Genomic DNA, 26,131 nt, shown 5'->3' with positions numbered 1-26,131 from the left:
GTCATTCCTGGCTTTTGGTCAGAAGGGCCTGATACTTCTGATCACACAAATCAAACGTTGCCAATCTCAAAATAATGACAACTGATTAAGAAGCTAGAAAGCCAGGCATGGTGGCTCACACCTGTAATCCTAGCTACTCAGGAGGCTGAGATCTGAGGATCGAGGTTCACAGACAGCCCAGGCACTGCAGAACATGAGATTCTTACCTCCAAAAATCATTAGAAAACAGGAAGTGGAACTGTGGCTCCAGGGATAGGGCAGTAACTTTGAGTTGAAGAGCTCAGGGACAGCGCCCAGGCCCAGACTTCAAGCCCCATGACCTACAAAAAATAAAATAAAAATAAAAAAGGAAGCTAGAGAGTAAAAACAGTGGTTTTTCCCTTGAATCTTTGGAATTTAAACCCCTATAAGAAAATTTAAAAGTTTTACTACCCTATGTGTAGGCTCATAATTCAAAATATTTATTTTTGTGCCATATTAAATTATTATCTTTTGTTTTAGAAACATTAAAGTGATGATAGCCAAGCTGTGTGTAGCCTTCCTTCCCTTCCTGCTTACTAGTATACTTGAAAAAATATTTTAGCTTAAGCACAGTGGCTCTTTTTTTGCTCAAGGCTAGCACTCAACATTTTAGCTACAGCTCCACTTCTGGTTTTTGATGGTTCGTTGGAGAGAAGTATCTCAGACTTTCCTGTGTGAGCTGGCTTTGAACCATGATCTCAGCCTTCTAGGCTTACAGGTGTGAGCCATAGACACTCAGCCCAATCTACAATTACTATGTTACTATGATAGTGGTGTACTAATTTCTTTCTTAGAGGTTTGCTACTTTAGTTATTATTTGATTCCTTCTCAGTTCTCATTTGTTTATTCTTTAGGTAATACTTCTTTTTTCCCAGCTTTCTTAGTGTGTATAGTATTCCTTAAGTATCTTCTGCACTGCTGACTTAGAAGTTATAGATTACTTCAATTTATGTTTGTTACTTAAGTCCATCTCTCCTTCTGTTTTAAAGGATATCTTTGTTATATATAGTAATCTTAGTTTGCAGTTACTTTGTTTCAAGAAGGAAATAAAAGAAGGCAACAAATAGAGCTCAGAAAGTAAAAATCATTAAAGAAAAAAGTTGGTAAATTGCTCTTTATCAAGTTTAAAACAATTGTTAATGAAAATCATAAAATAAGAAATATTTTCAAGCATATATGTGATAAAGTTGTTATGTACACATACATGCATATACTAGCATATATAAAGAAATCTTACCAGGCTGGGAGCATAGCTTAGTGATGCACAAAGCCCTGGGTTTGATTCTGTGTATGTACCACATACACAGAAAAAGCGGGAAGTGGTACTGTGGCTCAAGTGGCAGAGCACTAGCCTTGAGCAAAAAGTGTCCCTAGGACAGTGCCCAGGCCCTGAGTTCAAGCCTTAGGACTGGCAAGGAAAAAGAAAAAAAGAATCTTACCAATTTAGCTATAATGCAGCCAGCCAAGTTAAATAATGAGTATGTGACTTGAGTAGATATTTTGCTAATGAAAACATGAATAACAAATAAATAAAAGATGTTGCACATCATTAGTCATCACAGAAATGCATAGTAAAATGCCAGTGAGGCGCCACAGCAGACCCACCAAAACCTGCTGATCCTAAGTGGGATGAGGGTGCCCGGCAGCTAAAATTTATATGTCATTAATGAGGGTAAATGGTGCAGCTGCTTTGGGAAAGTTCTCACTTTCTTTAGGTTAAACACTCTCTTTCTATGAGACGCACATAAGCTGCCTTTCAGGCGTGTTCCCAGGAGACATGACATATTTGTATGCAACGATGTGTGCAAATATTCATAGCAGTTAATTCAGAAGTAGATTTAAAATAACCCAAATGTTCATCAGCATGTAAATCAAGAGATTGTGGTGTGTCCATGCAATGAGTTACTTGGTGTGATTTAGAAGGGAATGTTGATCTGTGTAGCAACCTGTTGAGTCTCAGATGAACTGCAGTAAGTTAGGGGAGGCACACACAGCACTTGATGTAGGATCCCATTTAATGAAGAGTACTCAAAGATGCCAGTTTACGTCAGTGGCTACTGGGGCTGGCAATGGGAGGGCTGAACTTCAAAGGGCAAGGGAGAACATTTTGAGGTAATGGTAAAGTATCATCTATAACACAATTTGTTGCAAGTTACCCACCTATATACAGAAAAGCTCATTATACTGAATATTTAAAATTGGTGTGTTGTCATATGTAAATTAGGCATCATTAAACAAAACATGACCAAAATAAAGACAAGAAGAAAATCTGGATTAGAGAATTGGGCAATTTGGAATGTGGGTGAATGTCTGAAAGAGTAAGAATATTAGAATGGATTGGGAGCTCATGCCATGATGGAAACTCCAGCGAGCACCTGGACTTAGGACAGGATTAAGAGCTGAGGTTTGTTTGCCTGTACCAGTTTTAACCTACTATGCAGAACGGTAATGAAGACACAATCACAGGAGCTCCTCCAAAGAAGGAACAGACTATCTGGGGAAAAACCTAGCCGCCATTGCGCCCTGCTGAAGAAGGCCCCCTAAATCCTGTAATCAATGGCTCCAGCTAAGGTTTGGCTTTTCACATCCCTGGAAATGTAACATCCTAAATCTGACTCACCCGTGTGGACTAAGAATCCTGTGCAGCAATGAGCCTTGTGAGGGAGAAAGTCTTACCAACTCTGTGCAGAGAAACACCCTGTTGGAAACAGCCTGCAAAGAGCCAACAGATCACAGCAATCATAGAAAAAAGATCAAAATAGCTAATTACTGACACTCATGGAAATACATATGAACCAGTCAAAAGAAACATGGCCAAATAGTATTTTCAGCTGTTTGGGAAAATGCTGCACCTGTAAGGAAAAAACAAAATGCTCTTGGAAATCTCTATTACATTTTGTTTATTTCCATATGGTCTTTAGTATAGTCTGCTTTACATTTACACTTCTTCCTGATCATGTCTTGTCTGCTTTTGTGAGACTACATTTCTTTTTTTCTTCTTCTTTTTTTTGGCCAGTCCTGGGGCTTGAAATCAGGGTCTGGGCCCTGTCCTTGGGCTTTCTCAAGCTAGTACTCTATCACTCGAGCCACAGCACCACTTCTGGCTTTTTCTGTGTATGTGGTACTGAGGACTCAAACCCAGGGCTTCATGCATGCTAGGAAAGCACTCTACCATTGGACCACACTCCTGGTCAGATTAAATCTTTTTTTTTTTTTTTGGTGGGTTGTGGAGCTTGAACTCTAGGCCTGGATGCTGGCTCTTTAGCTCAAGGCGTGCTCTACCACCTGAGCCACAATGCCACTTACAGTTTACTGGTGGTTATTTGGAGATATGAGTCTTGTGGACTTTAATGCTTGGACTGGTTATGAGCCATGATCCTCAGCCTCCTGAGTAGCTAGGATTACAGGTATGAACCACTGGAAGCCTGGCTCCAGATTTAAAATCTTTAACCTATTTTAATTGGTTACTTGTAAATAGCAAGAGATGGGGTCTGTTTTCATCTGTCTGTGAATATCCAGTTTATCCCTTTCCTTTCCACCATTCTGCTTCTTTTCTGTCAAAACTCAGTTCACTCTGAATGCATGAGGTTATTTTTGGCTTTGTCTTCTGTTTCATTGGTCTGTATATCTGTTTTTATGCTACCACCATGCTTTTTAGTGACCATAGCTTTGTAGTATATTTTAATGTCAGATAGTTGGTTTTGCTTAAGACTGACTTGGCTGCTCCATGTCATTTGTGATTTCATATGAATTTTATAAATTCATACAAATACGTCAAATGGAAACAGCTTAATAATAATAGTCACCTGATGGCAGTTTTATCTTAAATCCCTCAGAACTGCTTTTGGCATTTCCACCTATGGAGACTTGTGTTTTGATTGTAGATTGAATTTATGAGACATTGAAGTTAGCCATATTCAAGACAGGGAGACACATTGCACCTGTCACCATCTTAATTTGAAGTTAAAACAGATAAGTTCTAACAGCTCTCCTTGTTGTGAGCAGGTATAGATAGTTATTCTGTGGTTTAAAATGAATGTTTTGTCTTTGGTTGAATCCAGGGACACCACCTCAAAGCCCAGGCTCTAGCTGGATTGGGAAGAAGTAAGGAAGTGCTGAAGGAATTTATCTATTGTCTCGCTTTAAATCCTGAATGTAACTCGGCGAAGAAAGAAACACAGAAGGTATGATTTCTGATGACTGACTTTGTTCCTCAAGTTTTAATTCCAGCCTTTGTAAAAATCAACAAATAGAATTCTGAATGTTCATGATACTGTGATTAAAAACACACAATAAGGGCCAGGAGTTTGGCCTAGTGGTAGAGTGCTTGTCTAGCACAGACGAAAACCTGGGTCCGATTCCTCAGTACCACATACATAGAAAAAGCCAGAACTAATGCTGTTATTCAAGTGGTAGAGTTCTAGCCTTGAGAAAGCTCATGGACAGTGCTCAGGCCCTGAGCTTAAGTCCCAGGATGGCAAACAAAACAAAACAAAAACACAGTAAAAATGATAAGGTTCATTTATCTGACAACTTCTTATTGGATGCTGCATTTCTGTCTACGAATACAGCGGAATGTTTCATGAGGTGGTGTAGACCCATCTCAAGTGTGAAGAAATGGTACACATGAGTGAGGCCAAAAATGGCAAAGTGAGGCTAGGTGAGGTGAGGGAAGCAAAATATTTTTCTGTAGTCTGTAATTTCAGGTGCTTTGGTTTGTGTAGAAATCCAATAAAAGACATTGTGATGATGTGGGGTAATACATCTGTTAATCAGCCAGATTTAACCATTCTACAGTGTGTTCATATTTCAACACATGATAGGAACAATAAAATTATAATTGCTTGTCCCCTCAGAAGACATTGTGGTATAGATAAGACACACCAGTTTGGCTTAACTATTTTCAGCAAATCCCTATCAACATGTTGCAGAAACCTCTTACTCGTTGAATTGCACTTAATAGGGGACTCTGTGCTGCTTCATCATTGAAAGGCCTCGTGTGTGTGTGTGTGTGTGTGTGTGTGCTGGTCCTAGGGCTTGAAACTCAGGGGTTGGGTGCTGTACTTGAGCTTTCTTAAACAAAGCTGGGGCTCTGCCACTTGAGTCACAATTCCACTTCTGACTTTTTGGTAGTTAAATAGAGGTAAGAATCTCACAAACTTTACGCCTGGACTGGCTTTGAACTGTAATCTTCATATCTCAACCTCCTGAGTAGCTAGGATTATGAGCATAAGCCTCTGGTACCTCAATGAAAGTCCTTTGAAATACTTCCAATGACCAGGAGTTCTGTTTTAATGATCGATTGTCTGTATTTGAACATTATTATTGTGAGTGCTGTCATATATTCTGTAATTCGGTGTTTTTAATCAGCTCTAAAGCAATATACAGTGTATCAGTTCTTCCTTCTACCACTCAGAGATTCAAGTCTTTGAGAATAGCTGTTTTCTTTATCTTAATTCATTCTGTGCCAAACATGCTTTTCTCACAGGAGAAGATGTCTGGGTTTCCTTCTCTGGCTGCACTCTTGCATACCCCACATTGTTCCTGTCAGCCAGATAGCAACCATGGCTTTGTCAGCCTTCACATAGGGAGGTGGACTTGATTAATAGCCCACTATTGGATATTGGAACTGTCACTAGTCAAAATACTTAAGTGTTTTGTTTTGTTTTTTTTTTTCTTAAAAAAAAAAGTTCCTGGGCTGGGAGTTTGACCTAATTGTATAGTGCTTGCCTAGCATGCATGAAGACCTGGGTTTGATTCCTTGGAACCACATATATAGAAAAGAAAAGCCGGAAGTGGTGTTGTGGCTCAAATGGTAGAGCACTGGCCTTGAGAAAGCCCAAGGTGAACGCCCAGGTCCTGAGTACAGTCTCCAGGACTGACAAAAAAACAAAACAAAAAAGCAAGTTCCTATCTGTGTCTGTATTTTTTTCTTGTGTAGTCAGTTGGTATTTGTTAATCCCACTGGTTTCTGGCCATCATTCCTACTTGTCAAGATAGTATTTACCCTGAAGTTGGCTCTCTGCCATCCCTGCCTGCTCAGCTCCAGCTGAAAATTTCCTAAGAACATTAAAACAGGTTGTATATCCACTAATGCTTATACTTGGGTTTTATAAAAGCTTTAGCTTGGATGAAGCATGTTTACAAATACCCTAGACCAGAGTTTGTGTTTTTATATTCTTGTCTGTCTAGTGTGTTTTTCTTTTTTTCTTCCCCACCCCTTTTTCTGCTGGTACTGGGACTTGAACCCAGGGACTCATCCTCTCACTGGACATTTTTGCTCATGGCTTATGCTCCAACCACTTGAGCCATACTTCCATTGTAGCATCTTTGCTGGCAGACTTTTGTGTCTGAGCTAGCTTTGAACTGAAATTCCAGTACTAGCGTCCTGAGTAGTTAGGGTTACAGGCATGAACCACAGGCTCCTGGCTCTTGTACTGTATTCAAGGCAGCAAGATATAATTTATCACAGATTGTTCCAAAAACAGTGTCGGCCTGCTTATGCCCATGTAGTATGATCCATTCCCTACAGCTTTGCCGAAGCTGCTCAGGCCCTGTTTAGAACCCTTTCTCCCAGACCATAGAAGGGTGTCCTGCTCAGTGCTTCAGGGTCTTTGGCTTGTCACACTTGATGTAACATAAACAGCAGGAAAGTGTTTTGTATATTGGTTTGGTTTATTTTTTTGAAGGCTTCACCTCTCCTTTTTTTCTTTCCTCACTCTCTTGAATTCAGCTGAGGCCATGAGGTCTGGAAAGACCACATGTGTGTTAGCTGAAACACCTTCCTGGCAGTTGCTTCCTTGGTGCTGGGCAAGAGTTCTTGAACCAGAATCCTGGCCCTTGGCCTTCTCTCTTTTAGCGTTCTTTACCAGGAGGCTCTGCTGGTTCTGTCATAAATGGAGCTGTCCTCTGGAAATATCTCAATTCCATGAGGGATCCACAGTTTAGGTTTAATTAATCTCAGAGCCCCAGCAATCTTCATTCCCCATTTTTCTCTTTCCAGTGAGACTTTTACATGGAAGGTTTTGTAAACAGATGGGGGCCAGACAAAAAGAAGTTGAAATGTTCCTATTTTTTTTCCATTAGTAAAACTAAGAATGGAAGGAGATCAGAAGCTAAAATAGTTCAGACATTGACTAGAGTTTCAAAAATGTTTAAATTTTAAAAGGTTGGTAGTTGGAATTATACCTTCCAACTTTATAGGCCTGTCTGGCCACATTTTCTTCTGGAAAACATGTTCTAGATTTATTTTCTTCCAAAAGCACTTTAAAAATATATTTCCTCTTCTTGGCATTTTTTATAGGTAATATGTGAGGTGTTTTTTCCACCTTCAGAAAATGTGAATCAGAATTCAGCATCTTCCACCCGTGGCAGATTTAAACCTCACAGCGACAACCAGACAAACAATCAAGTGGAAGATGATGATGACTCAGACAGTATGGAGGTATGCACGATGGAGAAGAGTCCTGAGTGTGTGTGTGTGTGTGTGTAAGAGAGAGAGAGAGTGTGTGTGTGAGAGAGAGAGAGAGTGTGAGAGAGAGAGAGACAGCCGGAGGGAGGGAGGGAGGGAGAAAGAGGGGGGGAGGGATCAGAGTAAGGTAAAAGCAGTGCATGTGTGAGTCCTGAGTGAGGTATGCAGGATGTATTTGTCTGTCAAGCATTATCTTGAGTAAGCTTTTGAACAGCTGGTCCATGTTAAAGTCTACATATATTATAGAGATATTTTGCAGTAGATGGGTTTTAAGTGTTTCTTGAGAGTAGTTAAAGTTTTCAATGAAGTCAGTGGGGACTAGTGAGACTGAAAAAATCTTTTTTAACACTTGTACACAAAGCAGTTCAGAGGCCTGAGATTATTTTGGTGTGGAGAGAAGAAATAAGGATAATTTGAGTGTAAGATACATAACAAGTATTTCTGTGTATATTTTATTTGTGTAATGTTTAAGTGTTTGTGTTGTCCCAGAAAGAAATTATTCTGTGATTTACCATGAAAAGATTCAAGTGCATCTTACCAGTTGATAGATAACACCAATTATGAAGGAAGAGTAAAAGCCCTCTTATTTTCCAGAACTTTTTAGGATAGGCTTCTGCATGTTTTTTCTTCTTTTTTTTGTATGATGTAATTTCTTGAATATTTAGGATTCTTTTTTCCTACTTAACTAGAACTCATCTGAGAGAGTTGATATGTTTAGAAATACAAATTCTTCGGTTTTATATTTTATACTGGGACTGCACTTTGAAGAGGATAAAAAAGCATTAGAAAATGTCATCCCAGTAGCACCCAACACTGGTTTAAAGAGAAAGCTTCCCAGTGACATGGACGATGCGCATGGCTTAAATGGCCCTGGGAAAATCCCCAAGAAAGGTAGGTGAGCGTTTTGTCATGGTGTTGTGTGCTCTGAAGGGATAGGATGTTAGCCAGTACTCAATCTATTTTTTTTTAAAAATTATATAAGTAGTATTATTAGTATATGATGTGGGTATTTGAGATAACTGGTACCACAAAAACTTTAGAGTCTTTAATAGAGAAAATTTTGGTATAATTTTTACTTTTATGTTGACTGTCCATGTAAGTTGTTGGTATATGTTAACTAGACAGGAAGCATTCCTCCCCAGCATGGTTTTGTGAAACTGTTGTAACACATTGTGTCTAGTGGAAGTACACCCATTGCATACTGTAACATCGAAAATTCTTCAGATGCAGATTCCTCACCTCCAAGGGTGATTTCTAAGCTGGGAGGAGATTGCGAAGACTTCGCCATTGATGTGACTGACTTTGAGTGTGCCCTCTGCATGAGGTAGGATGCTACAGAGTCTATACAGCTCTGTAAAAATACTAACCTTTCTCAGTTGCATACCTAAATGGAATGTGCTTCTTTTTTGTTGTTGTTGTTTTGGGTTTTTTGTTTGCTAATCTTGGGCTTGAGCTCAGGGTCTGAATACTGTCCTTGGGTTTTCTCAAGGCTAGAGCTCTGCCACTTGAGCCACAGCACCACTTCTGTCCTTTTCTATGTAAGTGGTACCGAGGAATCGAACCTGGGTCTTTGTGCATGCTAGGCCAAACTCCCAGCCCTGGAATGTGCTTCTTAGTAGAGAAACAACATAAATCTCAGTGATTGATTTATTTTTTAAAAAAGATGTAAGTGGGAAACAGAAATAAATAATGGCCAGAATAGTAAAGGAATTTCATAAGACATACTTCTAAAGTAGATAAATGATATTGAAGTCTCTTCTGGTGATGCCTTGCTGAAGACACATATTTCCTTTCTAGGTTGCTCTTTGAGCCTGTCACTACACCTTGTGGACATACATTCTGCCTGAAATGCCTTGAGCGCTGCCTGGACCATGCTCCACACTGCCCACTGTGCAAAGACAAGCTCTCTGAGGTAATTGTGAAGTGACAATTGGAAGTTACAAGGAGGTACCCTACTCATCCTTGGTGGACCACCTTTCACATCCTGTTTTGCTTTTGTCTGGTTGCTAACATCAGAACCTCTAAAGACAGCTCATTTCCTACCTTCTTGATTAATAAAAATTATGCAGTGAACATTTAGGTACAGAAATAGGCACAGCTTAAGGAAAATTTCAGGTGTACATTATAGTTGAAATAGATTGTAAATAGCTAGCATCACCGAGCCCTGACAGCATATCTGCTATAAATATTTGAGAAAGGATATGACTCATGCCCTGTAAGCTCTCCTGTACGTCATTTCAAGAGGACCTAATCATTTCTGCCTATGCCTCAGCAACGTAAACACTTGTACAACTATTTCTTGTTACTCTCTTTGATCTGAGATCAGAACCTGTGGAATTTAGGATCTATACAGAAGCTACTTAAGGATACTTCTTAGCCCATATGTAACAGTTAAAGATATTCACATTAGGTATGGTGAGAAAATGAATAATATTTAAAAATGGAAGGCTTTTTCTGACCATTTTCTAAAATAACGAGTATGTGCTTCCGTGTGCCGGGTGTCTCTATACATGGAGCAAACCGCTAAACCTCTTGTGAGGGTAGAAGAACCTTCTTATATCATCCATAAGATGAAACTATTATTTTGCCATAATTGCCTCCCAGAAATTAAACTGTTCTCATTCTTTTGTAGGATAAAGTTTATTATTATTTTTAACAAATGTGTAGGAAAATACTGATTATTATTGGTGCTGAGGCTAGATCCTTGTGTGGACTAAGCATACACTGTATAACTCAGTTGTGACCTGTAGCTCTCAAAATTTTTTTTAACCTGTAAGAGGACGTATTGTACTTGAGCATATTTTTAAGTAGTTAACAATCTTTTCATTTATTGCTGAAACTTTTAAGAAGTTGATGCAGGAACATGGCTCAAGAGGCAGAATGCTTGGGAGGACCCTAACTCCCCAACCCCTGTTTAAAAATGAGCTGTTGAAGTAAAACCTTTCTAAAACTTCTATGGTTACCTGGTTTATTAAATTGCCTGCAGGGTTCTCACGCGATAAGGTGTATGTGTTGCATCATACGTCATGGTGATGGATGCCTTCTCAGTCTGTGCAGCAGGGTCCTTAGGGGTGCCCTCTGCCAGTCCCCCTGGCATTGCTCTCTTCTTGTTCTCATGCATCCATCCTTGCCTGGAACAGGAGGCCAGGAGGTGGTACTTAACTCATGAGAGTGATCACCATTCCTGACTCTGGCTTTATTTCCTTCCATGCTCAGGGATGCTTTGTAGGAAAAGCATACAAAGATGCAAAATCTGGAGATTTAACTAAAATATATGTCTTGTCTCTTGTTTATATTTCCATGGTGGCATCATCACCCAAACAGCCAGGCTGGCCAGGCCCAATTCTCCTTTATAAAACCAAACCATCAGGCTTATCTAAGTGCCAATCTAGAATTATCACATGGTATCATTTAACTTTTTTTTTGTTTCAGTTGTTGGCAACCCGAAATTTTAATATAACTATACTGGCCGAAGAACTGATATTCCAGTATTTGCAAGAAGAGTTGTGTGACAGAAAGAGAATTTATGATGAAGAAATGTCGGAACTATCCAAGTAAGTGCTCACGCTGCTTGTCCTTGGTGCTGAGTTCCAGTTCATGCAGGTAGTCTTGTTAACCTCAACTTTGCAATCAATTGGGATTTTTTTCCTAACAGTTCTTTGACCTGTAAACAGAAAAAATACTAACTGCAAAATACAAATAGATATATAATCGTAAGTAATTATGAGGACTATTTCATAAGCATATTTAAACGAAATTATGTACTTGCTTTTTATATCTAAATAAATGATACTGGGTTTTTCTGAATTGGAATGGTAACACATGTAAGTAAAGAAGCAGTCCCCAGGGTGGTGACTTATCACAGACATGACAGTTTTCCAACTTTTCAGATGATTGAAGTTTTGTGTGCATCTTCCACTCTTCTGTTTAAAACTCATTTACCTCTGACTGTGGTGCAGTTTTTGCTTAGATCAAAAAAAAGTTATTAGAGTAGTCAAAAGCCTTCTTAAGTTTTCTAAGTCGAAAGTTTTCTAAGTACAACAATATGTTTTCTTAGATAAATTTTAAAAGACTTGGCAAACATCTGTGTGAGCAGAGAACATTCTCATGCCGATGGCTTTCCTTTTCCTAGCAGTGAATCCTTCTGAAGGTTTTTCTTTGGAAAGGAGAGAATTGGGGCTGGCCAGCTTTGGCTGTTTGGCGTCTGCTCTCCCCCTCCCTTGTTTCTAACATACCTGAGTTCACATTTGTCCTTGTTCTGCAGTCTGACCAGAGATGTGCCCATCTTTGTGTGTGCCATGGCCTTCCCCACTGTGCCCTGTCCCCTCCACGTCTTTGAGCCTCGGTATCGGCTCATGATAAGAAGATGCATGGAAACTGGCACCAAGCGATTTGGCATGTGTTTATCTGCTGAACATGCTGGGTAAGAATTGCTAGTATTCCAAGGTTAAGTGTGTAACATTGTCTGTTTTGAAGACCAATTTAGACCGAGGTTTTAAAATCTCTAGGATCTCCCACAAAGACTAAGTTCAAGGCTACCCATAATGCAGTCCCATCCTTTCCAGCTTCATTCTACTTTTCTGACTTATCACACCTGCTGGTCCAGATGTTCCTTGCCCCTGTCTGACTGTGCTCATGGCCCCATACCTCCATGCTCCTCTCTGCTTGCACTTCTCCTCTAGCCCATCTGTCTGCCACAAATCTGTTTCGCAATTTAAGGTCTAGCAGAATGGCTGTATCCTCAGTATAGCTTTTCTCTATCTTTCAGTCTTACAAGAATGCACAGCATCTGGCTTTTCCCTATTGCTGTTTTAGCTCAGTTGTCTAGGGACAGTGTTAGAAGAGCAGGTAGTTCTTTCTTTGGGCTGATTTAGGGATTTCAGTTCTCCAAGAATAAGGTCTCTTTCTATTCATTAGGGATTTGTCAGCTTTTCCTGGTGATGAGGTAATCATATCCATGTGCTAGCTAATAGGAAGACACATATATTCAATGCACTATGCTCACATGTTGCAAAGAAGGCTAGGAAGTGTATTCCATATGTGTGCCCAAGGAGGAAGAGAGAAAGATTTTTAGGGCCACCCAGTAATTTCCACCATAATTGCCTTTTTTTAAAAATTGCAAAAAAGAGGTAAGACATTTATGAAGAAAATTAAAAAATCATTGGAAGCTATTCAGAAGCTCTACATAAATATAAGGAAATGCTATGTTCATGATTGCAAAGACTTATGAAAGACCACTTCTGTGTTCTAGGAATCCCCAGTAACATTCCATGAGGGTTTTTATTGTTGTTTTTTTTAGATATTTTGAAATTTTATTTTGAAAATCTTACAAATGTCAAAGCAAATGAAAATAATTCTAGACATAAATCAACTATGGAAATTGAACTAATAGGGTGTAAGAAAACACACATCTATAAGGAGTAATGAGTTTGAAAATATAATTTTTAAACAAAAATTCCAGGGCTAGCTTGACATTCTTTAAAATTATGAACTCTTCAAAGAAGAACTAACAGCAATATAAATGAAAATATCTCTAAACTAGAAAGGAGAGGATCGTTTTCAATTCTGTTATACAATATATAATACAATGCTTTCTTCTTTTTGTGGGTCATGTAGCTTGAAGTCTGGGCATGGTCTCTGTCACTGAGCTTGTCAGCTCAAGGCTATCGCTTTACCATGTTGGACTACAGTGCCAGTTTCGGTTTCCTGGTGGTTAATTGGAGATAAGAGTCTCATGGAAATTCTTGTGCTGGCTTTGAACAGGGATCCTTAGATCTCAGCCTCCTCAGTAGCTAGGATTACAGACTCGAGCCACCGACACCAGGCATTTATTGTTGTTTTCTAAAGGATTCATTCAGGTTGGTTTTAGAATTGATATGGAAAGCAGAGGACCAAGACCAGATAGTTTTTTTTTTTAAACCATTCAGTGGGGCCGGGAGTTTGGCCTAGTGGTAGAGTGTTTGCCTAGCATGCACAAAGACCCGGGTTCAATTCCTCAGTACCACATACATAGAAAAAAGCTGGAAGTGGTGCTGAGCCTCAAGTGGTAGAACTCTTACCTTGAGAAAGTCCACGGACAGTGCTCAGGCTCTGAGCTCAAGCCCAGGACTGGCAAAAAAAAAAACCAGTGATAGAATAACTTTTCTATAACAGCAAAACAATAAGCCATAAATGGACCAGTGAAACACAGTATAGAGATCATGAAGAGATCTGTTTGGTTCATAAATGGACTCCAGATTTAAACATAACTTTATGAAAAAGACAAACTGCAAAAATGTATCCACTGCCCAGAAGAATAATGAATAATATATATTCTAAATAGGACAATAAAAACAAAACATTCATTCTCATATATATATATACACAAACACACACACACAACATGTACATACACCCATGTATGTGTATACAAACCTATGTGTATATGTGTGTTTGCACACCCACATATGAAATGTGTTTTCACACTTACAAAATGTGAAAAAACAGCACCTTACAAAAACACTGAATTGTCTCTGCACCATTAGAATAGGGGAAGGCTTTGTGGGGAGCAGGGTTTCTTTTAAGAATATATTTTTGACTTAAGTTTGGTAGAGCCTTGTACCTGTTAGGCAAGTACAGGTGTCTACCACTTGAACAACACTTCCAACCATTTTGCTTTTGGTTGCTTTTCAGATTGGTTCTGGCTGCTTGCCTAGGATAGCCTTGGATTATGATCCTCCTGCCTACAGCCTTCTAAGTAGTTGGAATGAGAGCTGTACATTACAAGTCCTGGCTCATTTGTTGAGATAGGAGTCTTGCTAACTTTTTCCTCAGGCTGACTTTGGACTCCAATCCTCTTGATCTTTGCCTTTGTCTTCTGAGTGGTGAGGATTATGGGTATGAGCCACTGAGCCAGGCTGGTAAAGATTCTTATATAAAATGCTGAGTGCATATAGCACAGAGGTAGAGATTAATAAGTTAGTGTGTATTAAAATTGGATTCCTCAATAGTCAACAAAAGAAAAGGTAAAAAAAAAGCAAGCTACAGGAACTTCACCAAGAATGTAGAGTGCTGAAAAGAATATGTAGACCAACAAACAATATGTAAACCAAACAATATGTAAACCAAACAATATGTAAACCAACCAGGATAGCCTTTTAGGGAAAAGGTAGTCAGGAGCTAGAGACTTAAGTATGTGGGAAAAATGCAGTTAGTATAAAAACAACTATTAAAAAAAAATGATATTGTAAGGGTTCATGTGAGAATATCAATCTGCTAGCAGCTACAGACACAGGAGAATTTGTACCTCCCCAGGTATTTATCCACAGATAAGCCAAGGTGTTCCTGGATGTGACAGGTTCTGCTACTGAGGTAAACACAGGGAGCTGCCCTTTGGGGGTTGTTTGCTGATAGTTTTAAGTCTGTCCTTTCCTTCTTTCCTCTTTCTTTTCCTTCCTTCCTTCCTTCTTTCCTTCCTTCCTTCCTTCCTTCCTTCCTTCCTTCCTTCCTTCCTTCCTTCCCCTCCCCTCTCTCTCTCTCTCTCTTTCTTTCTCTTTCGCTTTCTTCCTTCCTTCCTTCCTTCCTTCCTTCCTTCCTTCCTTCCTTTCTTTCTTTCTTTCTTTCTTTCTTTCTTTCTTTCTTTCTTTCCATTTGGTTGGTACTAGGCCAACTTGGGGCTTTGGGTCTGTCCAGGCTTTTTAGATTGATACACTTACTGGTACTCTTACACCTCTACTTCTGGCTTTTTGCTGGTTAATTGGAGGTAAAAGTCTGGTTAACTTCTTTGCAAGTGCTGGTTTTGAACTTTGGTTCTCAGAGCTCAGCCTCATGAGTAGCTAGAATTACAGTTGTGAGCCACTTGTGCCCAGCCAAGTTTGCTCTTGAAGGGTATCTTCCAGGAGCTTCTGTTTGCCCCCTAGCCATGGGCAGAATTTCCTGCCAGATAACCAGGAAGGGAATGTTTTATTAGCTGTCTGTGCAGGCATGTGCTGCAGGTACTTGGATGTACAGACTTGTAATGGAAATAGCACTCATCTTTAGTGTATAAAAATGTTCACCATAAGAACTTTGTGGAGCCAAGAACATGGGCTAGTGGTAGAGTGCTTGCCTAGCATGCACAAAGCTCTGGGTTTGATTCCTTAGTACCACATACACAGAATATGCCAGCACTGTGGCTCAAATAGTAGAATGCTAGCCTTGAGAAAGCCCATGGACAGTGCCCCAGTCTTGAGTTCAAGCCCCAGGACTAGAAAAAAGACTACTTGGAAACAGGCAAGCTAGGGTTGAGAGCTCGACTCCAAATCTTTTTATGCTATTAAATAACTTGTTTGACTTCTCCACGCCTCTATGTTTTGGTGAGGCATGAATGAGTTCTAAAACCACTGCACAGTGGTGGCTTATAGTAATTAAGCGTGATAGAGATGATGGTCACAGTAATGAGTGTGGGTAAGGCCTCCAGTGAGAGCCTTGGAGTGAGGATAGCCATAACCAAGGATGCCATACTGGCTGGCCAAGTGTGGTAGGACCAGATCAATCAGAGGTAGGGAAAAGAATAGTGGAGGTGTTGGCTTAGGATCAGATCAGCAGTTGTGCCATAAAGAGGCTGAACAGGACTATACCCACTGAGTGTAGCCACGTGGATGAGTTATGCACTTTGCTGCCATCACCGTGGCACAGGAGGACATGAAGAAATGAAGGGAAAAGGGAAGATGTGGGCAGTGACTGAAGACCAGAGCCCACCATGCTTGGGTCAGGGTCAGTGGTGTTGACCTGCTCAGTACAAGGGGAGTGAACCTTCAGGGCCAGTGGGACTTGGTGACCGTGTCTGAGGAGCCACATTTGATATTTTCTCTTCTCATCTCTCAGGCCCCTTCAAAGCACTAGGTTTCAACCATTGAAGCCTGAGCCCTATCCTTGCACACCACGGCCATCTCCTGTATTAGTAGCACTGAACAGGAGTTGTAGATAGGGATTGCTTAGAGATTATAATCTTGCTCCTGTCAGGTAGTCACACCCTCTGAGTAGTCTAGAGTGGTGTTCCTTTTAAAATTTGAGCCTTATCTAGGAGACTATTAAGGTCCACTGCATTTGAAGTCATGACCATGTCTTTACATTACTCTTGCAGGATCTCAGAGTTTGGCTGCATGTTGGAGATAAAGGACGTGAGAACTTTCCCTGATGGGAGCTCGGTTGTGGATGCCATTGGAATTAGTCGGTTCCGAGTTCTGAGTCATCGTCACAGAGATGGCTATAATACAGCAGACATTGAGTATCTGGAAGATGAAAAGGTGAACATTTTACAGAGGTTCAATCCCTTACTACTTCATCATAGAAAAACTTTATGAGGTTTTTAGTAACAGTTACTCATTGTCTTCTTAATTCAACACATGTTACTTACACCTTATCAATTTTCATGTGAGTTGGGGCTGGTAGAGAGAACACCTGATTAAAAAATTTTTAGAAAAAAAAAACAGGGTCCAGGAGTTTGGCCTAGTGGTAGAGTGCTTGCCTAGCATTCACGAAGACCCAGGTTCCATTCCTTGGTACCACATACATAGAAAAATGCAGGAAATGGTGCTGTGGCTCAAGCGGTAGAGAACTAGCCTTGAGAAAGCCCAAGGACAGTGGTCAGGCCCAGAGTTGAAGCTCCAGACTGGCAGAAAAAAAAACAAAAAAAGAAAAAACCAAACAGACAAACCAGTAACCCTTTTGCCCTTGGGAGCATGCAAGCCTACACATTGCAAAATGAAAATGAGTTCCTAATTTCTTGTTTGCTCTTCTAGGCTGGTGGGGAAGGGGTGTGACACACTTCTAAGTATACATTACAACATAAAAATTGAATTTTAAAAACGAGGAAAACATTGGAGAAAGTTGGATTGTTCTAAATGTACCTTGTTTGAGTCATTAAATATATAATTACATGTATACACTGAAAATTATTCATACTGTGGAATGAATGCTAATGTTGAGGGGTTTTCGAGAAAAATCCGGAGACAATAAAAGGCACACGATTTCAGTACTCAGCGTTGATTTTAGCTAGAAGCCATGTATCTGTGAGTCCACTCAGCAGAGTCAGAGCAGGTTGCTGGATTTTATATGTTGGAAGCCCCTGTGTATCATGAATTGCTAAATGCTTTCCTTTTCCCTGACCAGGTGGAAGGTTCAGACTATGAAGAACTCACCACTCTTCATGATTCTGTGTATCAGCAGTCTGTGTCCTGGTTTACTTCTCTCCAGGATCACATGAAAGAACAAATTTTAAGTCATTTTGGGGGAATGCCAGATAGGGAGCCTGAGCCTCAGGTGTGTTATCCTTTTTCTTTTTCTTTTTTGATGTTGTCTTTTCCTGCTGTAATATGCTAGACATATCATTCTGATCGATAGTGTGACAGCCCAATGTGATGTACTCCATAGGAATGCTTAGAAACTGGTTAGTTTATTGGCAGTCCATAAAGGCACTAGTAAGGCCCTAAGGTCCAAGGAAGAGCCTACAACATTAATGCTAGCAGTACATGAAGATAATTTTCTTTGGACAAAAGTCACTTAACTTTACTTGGTCTCAGCCTTCATGCCTTTTTATCTCCCATTAACACTAGGGCTTAAATACCAATTTTAAAAAGTCATATTTTGAAAAATCATGTTTTGCACATGACAGTGCCTCATACCTGGACTCAAAGCCCCAGAATACCGGTCATGTTGAAAGCTTATTGCTTTGTCCTTTGTGGTAACACCTCCTCCCCAATCCAAGCCTCCTGGGCCTTTTCTGACACTTCCTATGCATGCCTTTGGTAAAGAAGGTTTTTCAAGCAATAAGAGGATTCAAATGAGGTGGTAGTTTAGGGTTGTGACAGTGACTCCTTCTCCTGTCTGTACATGGGGGCACACCTGCCTTACAGAAAGCATGTATGTTGGGGTGATATGGCTAACTCTCAGAAATCTCAGTGTAAGATAAAATGCCTTCTTTTGTCTCCATCCATTTTTATGTCATCTCTTGAAGGTTTTTTTGTCTTTTATCTTCTGCCGGAATTGGATGTTTCCCAAACTCAAAATGCCAAAACTGCCTCGAGGTGTCACTTGACTACAATCTTGTGCAAGTTCAGTCTTTCCCAAGCTATCTTTCTATGCTCTACTGTAACTCAGACTCAGAGTGCAAGGAGATAAGGCTGATTTGCAATTAGGAAATAAATCATTCCTTTTTTTTTTGCCAGTCATGAGGTTTAACTAGTGCTCCACTTCTGGCTTGTTTGGTAGTTTTTAAGTCTCTTAGGCTTTTCTGCCAGGGCTGGCTTTAAACAGGGATCCTTAGATCTTAGCCTCCTGAATATGTAGGGTTACAGGTGTGAGCCACTGGCACCTAGTGAGGAAATGAATCATTCTTTTTGCTAGAGGCTTTCCATTGTTAATTTAAATTAATCTCTCACTGGTAGATATATTTGCTTTCCATAATTGCTATCACAAATCATCCCCTGTGTGGCAGTTAACAGCAACACATGTTCACTGTGATAAAAGTGATGACAGCACGCATTGCTTTCTGGAGATTGTTGGGGGAGAGTGTGCCTTATATGTTTTCCAGCTAATTTTTTGGCAGTATTGGGGCCTAGTACTTACAAGGCAGGCACTACTTTTAGTTTTCCATTGTAGTTATCTTTCAGGTCATGTCTGGGGCCTGCTTGTGCCATGGTCTTCCTACCTATATTTTTACACATAATTGGGACTGCAAGTGTGTATCGCTGTATCCAGCTTTAATTGGTTACCATGTGTCTTGCTAACTGACATCAAGCAACAATCCTCCCATTCTCCGCCTCCTGAGAAGCTGCAATTACAGGCACCATGCCTGGCTAACTTATTCTAACTTCTAAAGACCGCTGGCATTCCTTGGCTCATGATTCCTTCTTCTGTGATCAAAACAAGGAACACTACATCTCTGACCATTCTTCTACTGTTATAACCTCCCCTGACCACTGCCTGGAAAAGACCCACCTGATTATATCATGTGGCTAAGGCTATCATAATATATATAGCATGCATGTATTTTTGTGCACATAAAGTTTTCATATATAAATTCATCATTATCACCACTTATATACTAACATGTATACATATGCCTCTTTTTATTTTATTAACATTGATTTTATATCATATTTCAAATGTCATGTTTAACAAACAAGTATTCAAGAAGGGAATCTATACACAATCACTGACACATAGATTTTACAACATGATTAAAATTAAGCTGAGTCTTTGTATGTTATAGATACATATTAATCTATGTAATAAAACATTATGTCTAGACAGTATATAGCCCATCATAGATTTTTATGTCTATGTAGTTATGTTTATATCCCCAAGACCATGTCCATAACCTTGAGTACCCAAATACTGAGTCATCGCCATTGTACTATTTGTACTAATATCCACATATTAAGGATACCCATATGTCTCTTTTACACATACACATTTACCACATTGGCTTTGAAAAGGCTAATTTTCCTATGGTACTCAAACCATATGTATACACTTAAACCTTTAAGATTTAGATAGCATGCATATGCGTAAAACTTAAATATCAATAGCACAGAATATTGCGATGTGGAGGTAAAAATGACTCATCTTTTCCCCTGGTTGGTGTGTATATAAACTCTTAAGTAGTAGACGCTCAGGAGAACAGAAGTAACTGATTGATGATTTTCCCTGCAGAAGATGCTTCTCTTGACAAGCTCTTCCTGTATACAGAGCTCCCCACCTTTGAATATAACATAAAAGCAAACATGCATTTTGAGGACTGAGTTGTGATGTAGCCCTACAGTAGAAAGTGACATTTCTGTTGGTTCACCTGTCTGTTGGTTACATTGGGGAGCAGGCATGCATTTGTAGAGTATTTTCTTCTGGTTTATGTTGCAGAGCAATCCTAGTGGCCCTGCCTGGTCCTGGTGGATCCTGGCGGTGCTACCCCTGGAGCGCAAGGCTCAGCTGGCCATCCTTGGCATGACCTCTTTGAAAGAACGTCTGCTTGCCATCCGACGCATCCTAGTCATCATCACTCGTAAGATGAATAATCGCCAGGAGGCGGCTCCCAACAAGGAGAAAACCAACTGATCTTCCTCTGTTGTGGTTTCTGGAAGCCCCTGTACATTTTTGAGTGCCAGGCCTGGACAAGTATCCATCCTTTATTGTGCTCTGTAAAATGTTCATTGATAAGGTTACCAAATGGGACACTTAACATATACTTAATACTCTCTCAAAATTGCCAAGTTTGTGCCTGGTGGAATCTGTTGCTGCACAAGGTTAGCCTGAAGTTCAGGGTTGGAAAAACCACCTAAGAAAATCACTTGGAAGCAGATGTTTCAGGAGGTCACTGGCAGCATAGAGCAGCACAGAGGGCATAGATGTGGCATAGAGTCCACAAGAAAGGAGAGGCTGTTCTAGTCAGTATCCCACTCTGCTAAGTGGAAAGATGCATGTGTCTGTGGCCAGACAAGATTAAAACATGTTTAATGTGGACGCAGATCTGTTAGAACACAGGCTGACCAAAGATGCACTTAGGCTTTGTGTATTGCTGTAAAGTTGTCTGTGAACTTTAAGGAATCGAACACTTGTCCAGTGCAGGGGCTAAAATGAGTCCTCACCTAAGACGTAGCAATTACTGGATAGAACTGTGTTTACTGTCCTGTTTTAGTCCCAGGTGTTGTAAATTGCATGTTGTATTCATTAACAATGTCAAAATACAATATGTTTCATGGATATAGCAAAGTTGGAGAATAGTGTAGTGAATTTGAGACTATATTTACACACTCTGAATAAACAGTGAGCAAAAGTGAGTTAAAACTATAAAGGCATTGGGATATCAAACATGCAGCCAGATGAGTACAAGAAACACTTGAAAGTGTAACTCTGTCTCTCTGAGTGTATATTTAACACTGAGGCCAATTCTCCTTTCTGCCAGGATTTTCATGAGAAATTGAGCTCACTAGTAAACTTTATGCTACTGTGTTTCCACTAATATATGAAAACATTTAAAAGCTGTTTTGAAATGGTAAAATCTATCTGTTCTGGGGAGATATACCAGAATATATGTTCTGGGGCCAGAATATGCAAGGATAAGTGATTGATATAGGTTTTAAATATTCAGGTTTCTCCAATACCAAACTAAAATGATCATTTTTTTAAACCAACTTTTATGTTTATTGGACCAGGAATTATCAGTTAAAGAACAATAGGTGTAACTTCCAACCTGTAATATATGCTGGTAATGCTGATTGGAATAACTGTGAATCTCAGATATGCTTACTGCCCTAGCCAGGTGCTGAGAGTTTGCTTCTTAGTTTATGAGATGGGCATCCTTAACTGAAAGACAGAACTAATGAGCACATCATAGTTGCAAGCTTTGCCCTCTTCATTCAAGGTATGTGATCTTCAAGATTTTTTTTAAACTGTATTTCATAATAGAAAATATTGGTGGGTTATGAACCCATGAAGCATTTCATTAGAAAGACATTATACTATTTATAATTTGATGCATTGTAGTTTTCAGCAGTTAAAAACTCAAGTTAGGTCATGGGAGTTAGAAAATACATTAGTGAAACTTAACTCTGCAGCAGAAAATTTAGTATTTGTTGACTCAATGTTTCAAGTACTTAAGTAGTATTTTCCTAAGCCATGCAACCTAAATTAATCTGACCACTCAAAAAACAAAACTGCTTTTCATGTGTAGAAGACCTTTACTAGAAGCAAGTCCTAGAAATTAGTAAACATTAGCCACTCTTCTCTAGAACTTGTTTTATATCTTCATAACATACATGAAGAATTGTAACTAGCCACCAGAGGCTCATGCCTGTAATCCTAGAGCTGTTTGAGAGATTGAGAAAGAGGATTGCTCTCAAAGGCCAGCCTAGGGAGAGAAATCCACAAGGGCAGGATTCGTGCCTTTGTTGCTTCCTTACAGAGGAGCTGGACAGATGAGGCATCTGGGAATGGGGCTCCAAGTTGGTTAGTTTGCATAAGGAAGACATGTGCTCTGTTATGTAAGAATTGACAAGCAAATGGGAGAAAAATGTGGAAGGGGTGAAAGTGATCAAGATGCAATGTACTCATAACCTAACTGATGGAACTGTAGTAGTCTCTTTGTACAACTCATATATATATATTACAAAAAGAATTGACTAGACCTGGTAGGGATATTCTTTTCCTAGTTGTGAAGGCTCCAACCTACCAAAACATCAAAAATTACAAAAGCATGATAGTTCAAACTTGTGCTAGCATTTCTGGAGAGAGATTTATTTTCTCAAGATAATTAACTTTTTGTTTGCAAAGGACAGTTGATGATTGTTACAAAGTTTAACCAAGTTGATTTCAGCAAGAAATAGCTTCTAGAATCAGGCAGACTGCCTCTCCCCAAGGCAGTGAGTTGTTTTTCAAACCGGAAAAGCAGAGATTATTTAATTGCTGCGGTCCAGTATTTGCCTTATTTGGGCATTTGGGAGTCCTTCTTCTGGGATTGCTTAGCATTTCAGCTGCTGTGGTTGGTCAAGACCCAGTTGTTTCCTTACCAAGATATATACTTAATCACAATTTGCTTGAGCATCAAGTTGGGTTATAATTAATTGTATATGGAGCTGTCCTAGAACAAATTTCATCATCCAGGCATGAACCAGTGTAAGACAAATATAATTTAACAGTTGCCCTTTTGGGTAATTCTTTTACCTTTTTATAAAGATTGACCAAAACCATAGGCATAGGTAATGACACCATTTTCTACAACAATCACAGCGAATCTACTTGATCAACCTAGTTCAGAATTGGCCACTTAATACTATCCTAGATGACTCTTATATTTTTGTTATTTGGCAGTAACACAAAATAATGAGGAAGTCAAAGTGCCACAATTGCTCTCAGTCAGGTTAGGCACATTAGCCTTGAATTGTACCCAAGTCTTAATTTACAGAGGTACTTAAATCTTCTAAGCACCACATGGTATACATTGCCAAGAAACTTTTGAGAAGGCCAGTAGTGAGCTGTGCCAAATAGAAAACCTGAACCAATAAAGAGGCAGAACAGAATAAACAGATGCTCCATAAACCCAGTGTAGGCCCCAGGAGCCAGAAATGAAAGCTACTTGCTTTGAGTAAGAATCATTTCTATCTACTTCCTGATAAGACTGCCCATAAATCTAAACAAAGTGCCATGGGAAAATTGCTCTTGCATGCTTTCTGTCACACATGGAAGATGTATAACTGTATTTGCCATTAAGGGTACCTTCTAATTTTAATCAAGTGGCATATGTAATCAGTCACTCAAAATCATGTATTCAGCCTCCAAGTACTGTATACATTATGCTCCCTGGACTTCACCTGGAGATGCCTTCTTTGTAACTATTGGAAATGTCAGAATACTACTTCCAGCGGGCAAAGACAATAGTGATGTTGAAAATGTCAAGGAAACTCTCTAGGAATTTTAGAGTATTTCTCATTGGAATTATGAAGAATTGAAATTAATGGAGCAGTTTCTTGATTTTATGGAGTTAGTCCACAGACTTAACTTAACCATTTTAGTTCTTGCTAGAGCATAAAAGTCTTGGCAAACATCATCAGGTTATTTCATCATAGGGAAATGGGAGAGGTAAGAGCAGCCAGAAGAAAGAAAGTTAAGGCCTTCAAGGTAACAGAATTTTCTAAGATCATGAGGAAGCTGGTTAGCTTTACCTTAAAATCCCCACCAGGTAGATATACAATTGCAGGTCTCTGGTCTCTGGAGAGGCCCTTTCTAAGTTGTGACATGCAGACCATGATTGGGAGTCCTGAGTCATTGTTGCAGAGTAGGGTTCAAGAACTTCCACACAAGTTGAATGGCAATTATCACAAAGACTCCGACTCCCACATTCACACTCCTTACCAGCACCTACGAGTAACTGGAAGTAGCAGAGCTGCTCAGTGGCTCAGATAGATGTGACAAGGAGTTGAAAGAACTTCCTAAGGTGGCTCTCTGCTTACTGAGGAACACTGATTTTGAGAGACACTAGGATCTCCCACAGCCTGGAGAAACTGGAGGAGCTCATTCTCTGAAAGTACTCAGATGAAGCCCCTTGCAGTTAAATTCAAAACAGAGTTCAGTTATAAGTAAAGTAGGTGATGCCATTTCTGTCTGTGAAAAATAATTCCTTAATGTAGTTACTAACACTGTTTCTGGGTGAACTCTAGAATTTGGAACTGGTTTTTCCATCTTTTGTCTGCAGGACTATAATGGACCAATCAGTTTTCTGTGGAAAAGCTTTAGAATTGAATTTTAAAAGTTCTTAGCAGTTTTATTTGCTGTTCTCAAAAGACTTTGGAAGGTCTTTCTTTATCTCTTTAGGTTCCTTCCATTTTGTTTCTATCAAACTTTCAAGTTTTCTTAGGTCTTAATATCATGTGAACAAATTGGGAACGCTTAGGACATCCTGGATTCTGAGCTCCTGCAAGGATTCTAAACTCCTTGGTAAAATTTTTTCAGAACTATTTTTGCAGACTGGGAAGTTTCTTACAATGTGTCTCAGCTTTGCTCTTGACCAGGGTTGGGCAACATCTAGCCTGTGGGTCACGTAAGGCCCATGAAATCGTGTGGTACTCGACGGGACAGACATGTGGTTTTCTCATCAGGTGCTTGCAGTTGTCTGCCTGTATTAATTATTATGTATGCCCTCTGAAGATGTTATAAATCTTCAAACGGCCCCTGACAGAAAAAAAAATCAAAGTTCCCCATCTCTGCCTTAGACCATAGAAAAAGCAGTTAAGACCAGAAGACTTGGTTAGAAGGCCTTACTTTATTATAAGGCATATATTTAACTTTCTATTTTTATTTATTTTTAAATTGTCCTCCAGAGGGGATGGCAGCTGGGCTTATCATGGTCAGTGACCTCAGTATTTAGGAAAGATGGGTGGAAACTGGGTGCTTATCAGCACACGAATGGATAAAGAAAGCATGGATATACATATATATACATATATATATATATGTATATCCATGAGCTGTGACTCAGTGGGAGAGCACTAGCTGGCAGTGGAAAAGCTAAGGGACAATGCGCAGATCCTGAGTTCAAGCCTCAGTATCTACTGTGACCTTTAGCTGAACCCAGTGCAATTAACGGTCAAATCCAGTTTGACTCTGAGCTCAGTTTAGATGCTGTCTAACCTACTGTGGCTTCTTTTCTGAAATCCAGTTCAGTAAATCTAAGGAAAAGAGAAAGGAAGAAAAAGTTTAGATAAACGTGGAGTAGAGCTTTGAGATAAGAGGAGGGAACTTACTTGTACTGTATCTAGTTGTCTTAGGAAGCCGTGGTGTTCAGTGGACGCTGGTGTTTCTCACAAGTTCACAAATGAAGCTGGAGGGTTCTAGAAGCTCCACTCTGCATCCTGCTGACCACACCAAAAGGAAACAACTATGTTTCAATGTAGTAGGTTATTTTTGAGCAAGAAATAAATGTTTTAATGGGCAGCATACCAACCCAAGATGGATCAGAATGTTGCCCCCAACATTTTAGACAGAAAAGGGAAGGACTTTACGGAGATTATAGATTGGTGCAGTTCAGTGTTTACCTTATTTGGCATGCAGTCACTAGACACTTATGGAGACACACACTGGGAGATGTGTGGTTAGGTGATTTTGTTATAGCATGAGCAACATAGAATA

At 39.7% G+C, this 26,131-nt stretch overlaps 1 protein-coding gene across 1 annotated transcript in view; it reads left to right on the top strand.

The window, feature by feature from the left end:
• Lonrf2 (LON peptidase N-terminal domain and ring finger 2) overlaps positions 1 to 23,581 on the top strand; it is a 37,689-nt gene extending 14,108 nt beyond the window's left edge. Inside the window, exons 4-13 of the mRNA XM_090336511.1 lie at positions 4,083 to 4,205; positions 7,325 to 7,465; positions 8,182 to 8,383; positions 8,717 to 8,816; positions 9,290 to 9,404; positions 10,925 to 11,046; positions 11,757 to 11,915; positions 16,596 to 16,758; positions 17,624 to 17,773; positions 20,372 to 23,581. Of these exons, the coding sequence (XP_090192637.1) occupies positions 4,083 to 4,205; positions 7,325 to 7,465; positions 8,182 to 8,383; positions 8,717 to 8,816; positions 9,290 to 9,404; positions 10,925 to 11,046; positions 11,757 to 11,915; positions 16,596 to 16,758; positions 17,624 to 17,773; positions 20,372 to 20,566 (1,470 nt within the window). The 3' untranslated portion in view covers positions 20,567 to 23,581. The remainder of the gene's footprint in view (positions 1 to 4,082; positions 4,206 to 7,324; positions 7,466 to 8,181; positions 8,384 to 8,716; positions 8,817 to 9,289; positions 9,405 to 10,924; positions 11,047 to 11,756; positions 11,916 to 16,595; positions 16,759 to 17,623; positions 17,774 to 20,371) is intronic.
• The last annotated feature ends 2,550 nt before the right edge of the window (positions 23,582 to 26,131 follow it).

The sequence above is a fragment of the Megascapheus bottae genome, chromosome 7, assembly GCF_031878675.1.
Source record: "Megascapheus bottae isolate mThoBot1 chromosome 7, mThoBot2.hap1, whole genome shotgun sequence".
NCBI classification, from domain to species: Eukaryota; Metazoa; Chordata; class Mammalia; order Rodentia; family Geomyidae; genus Megascapheus; species Megascapheus bottae.
This window is presented reverse-complemented; position numbering and strand designations above follow the sequence as displayed.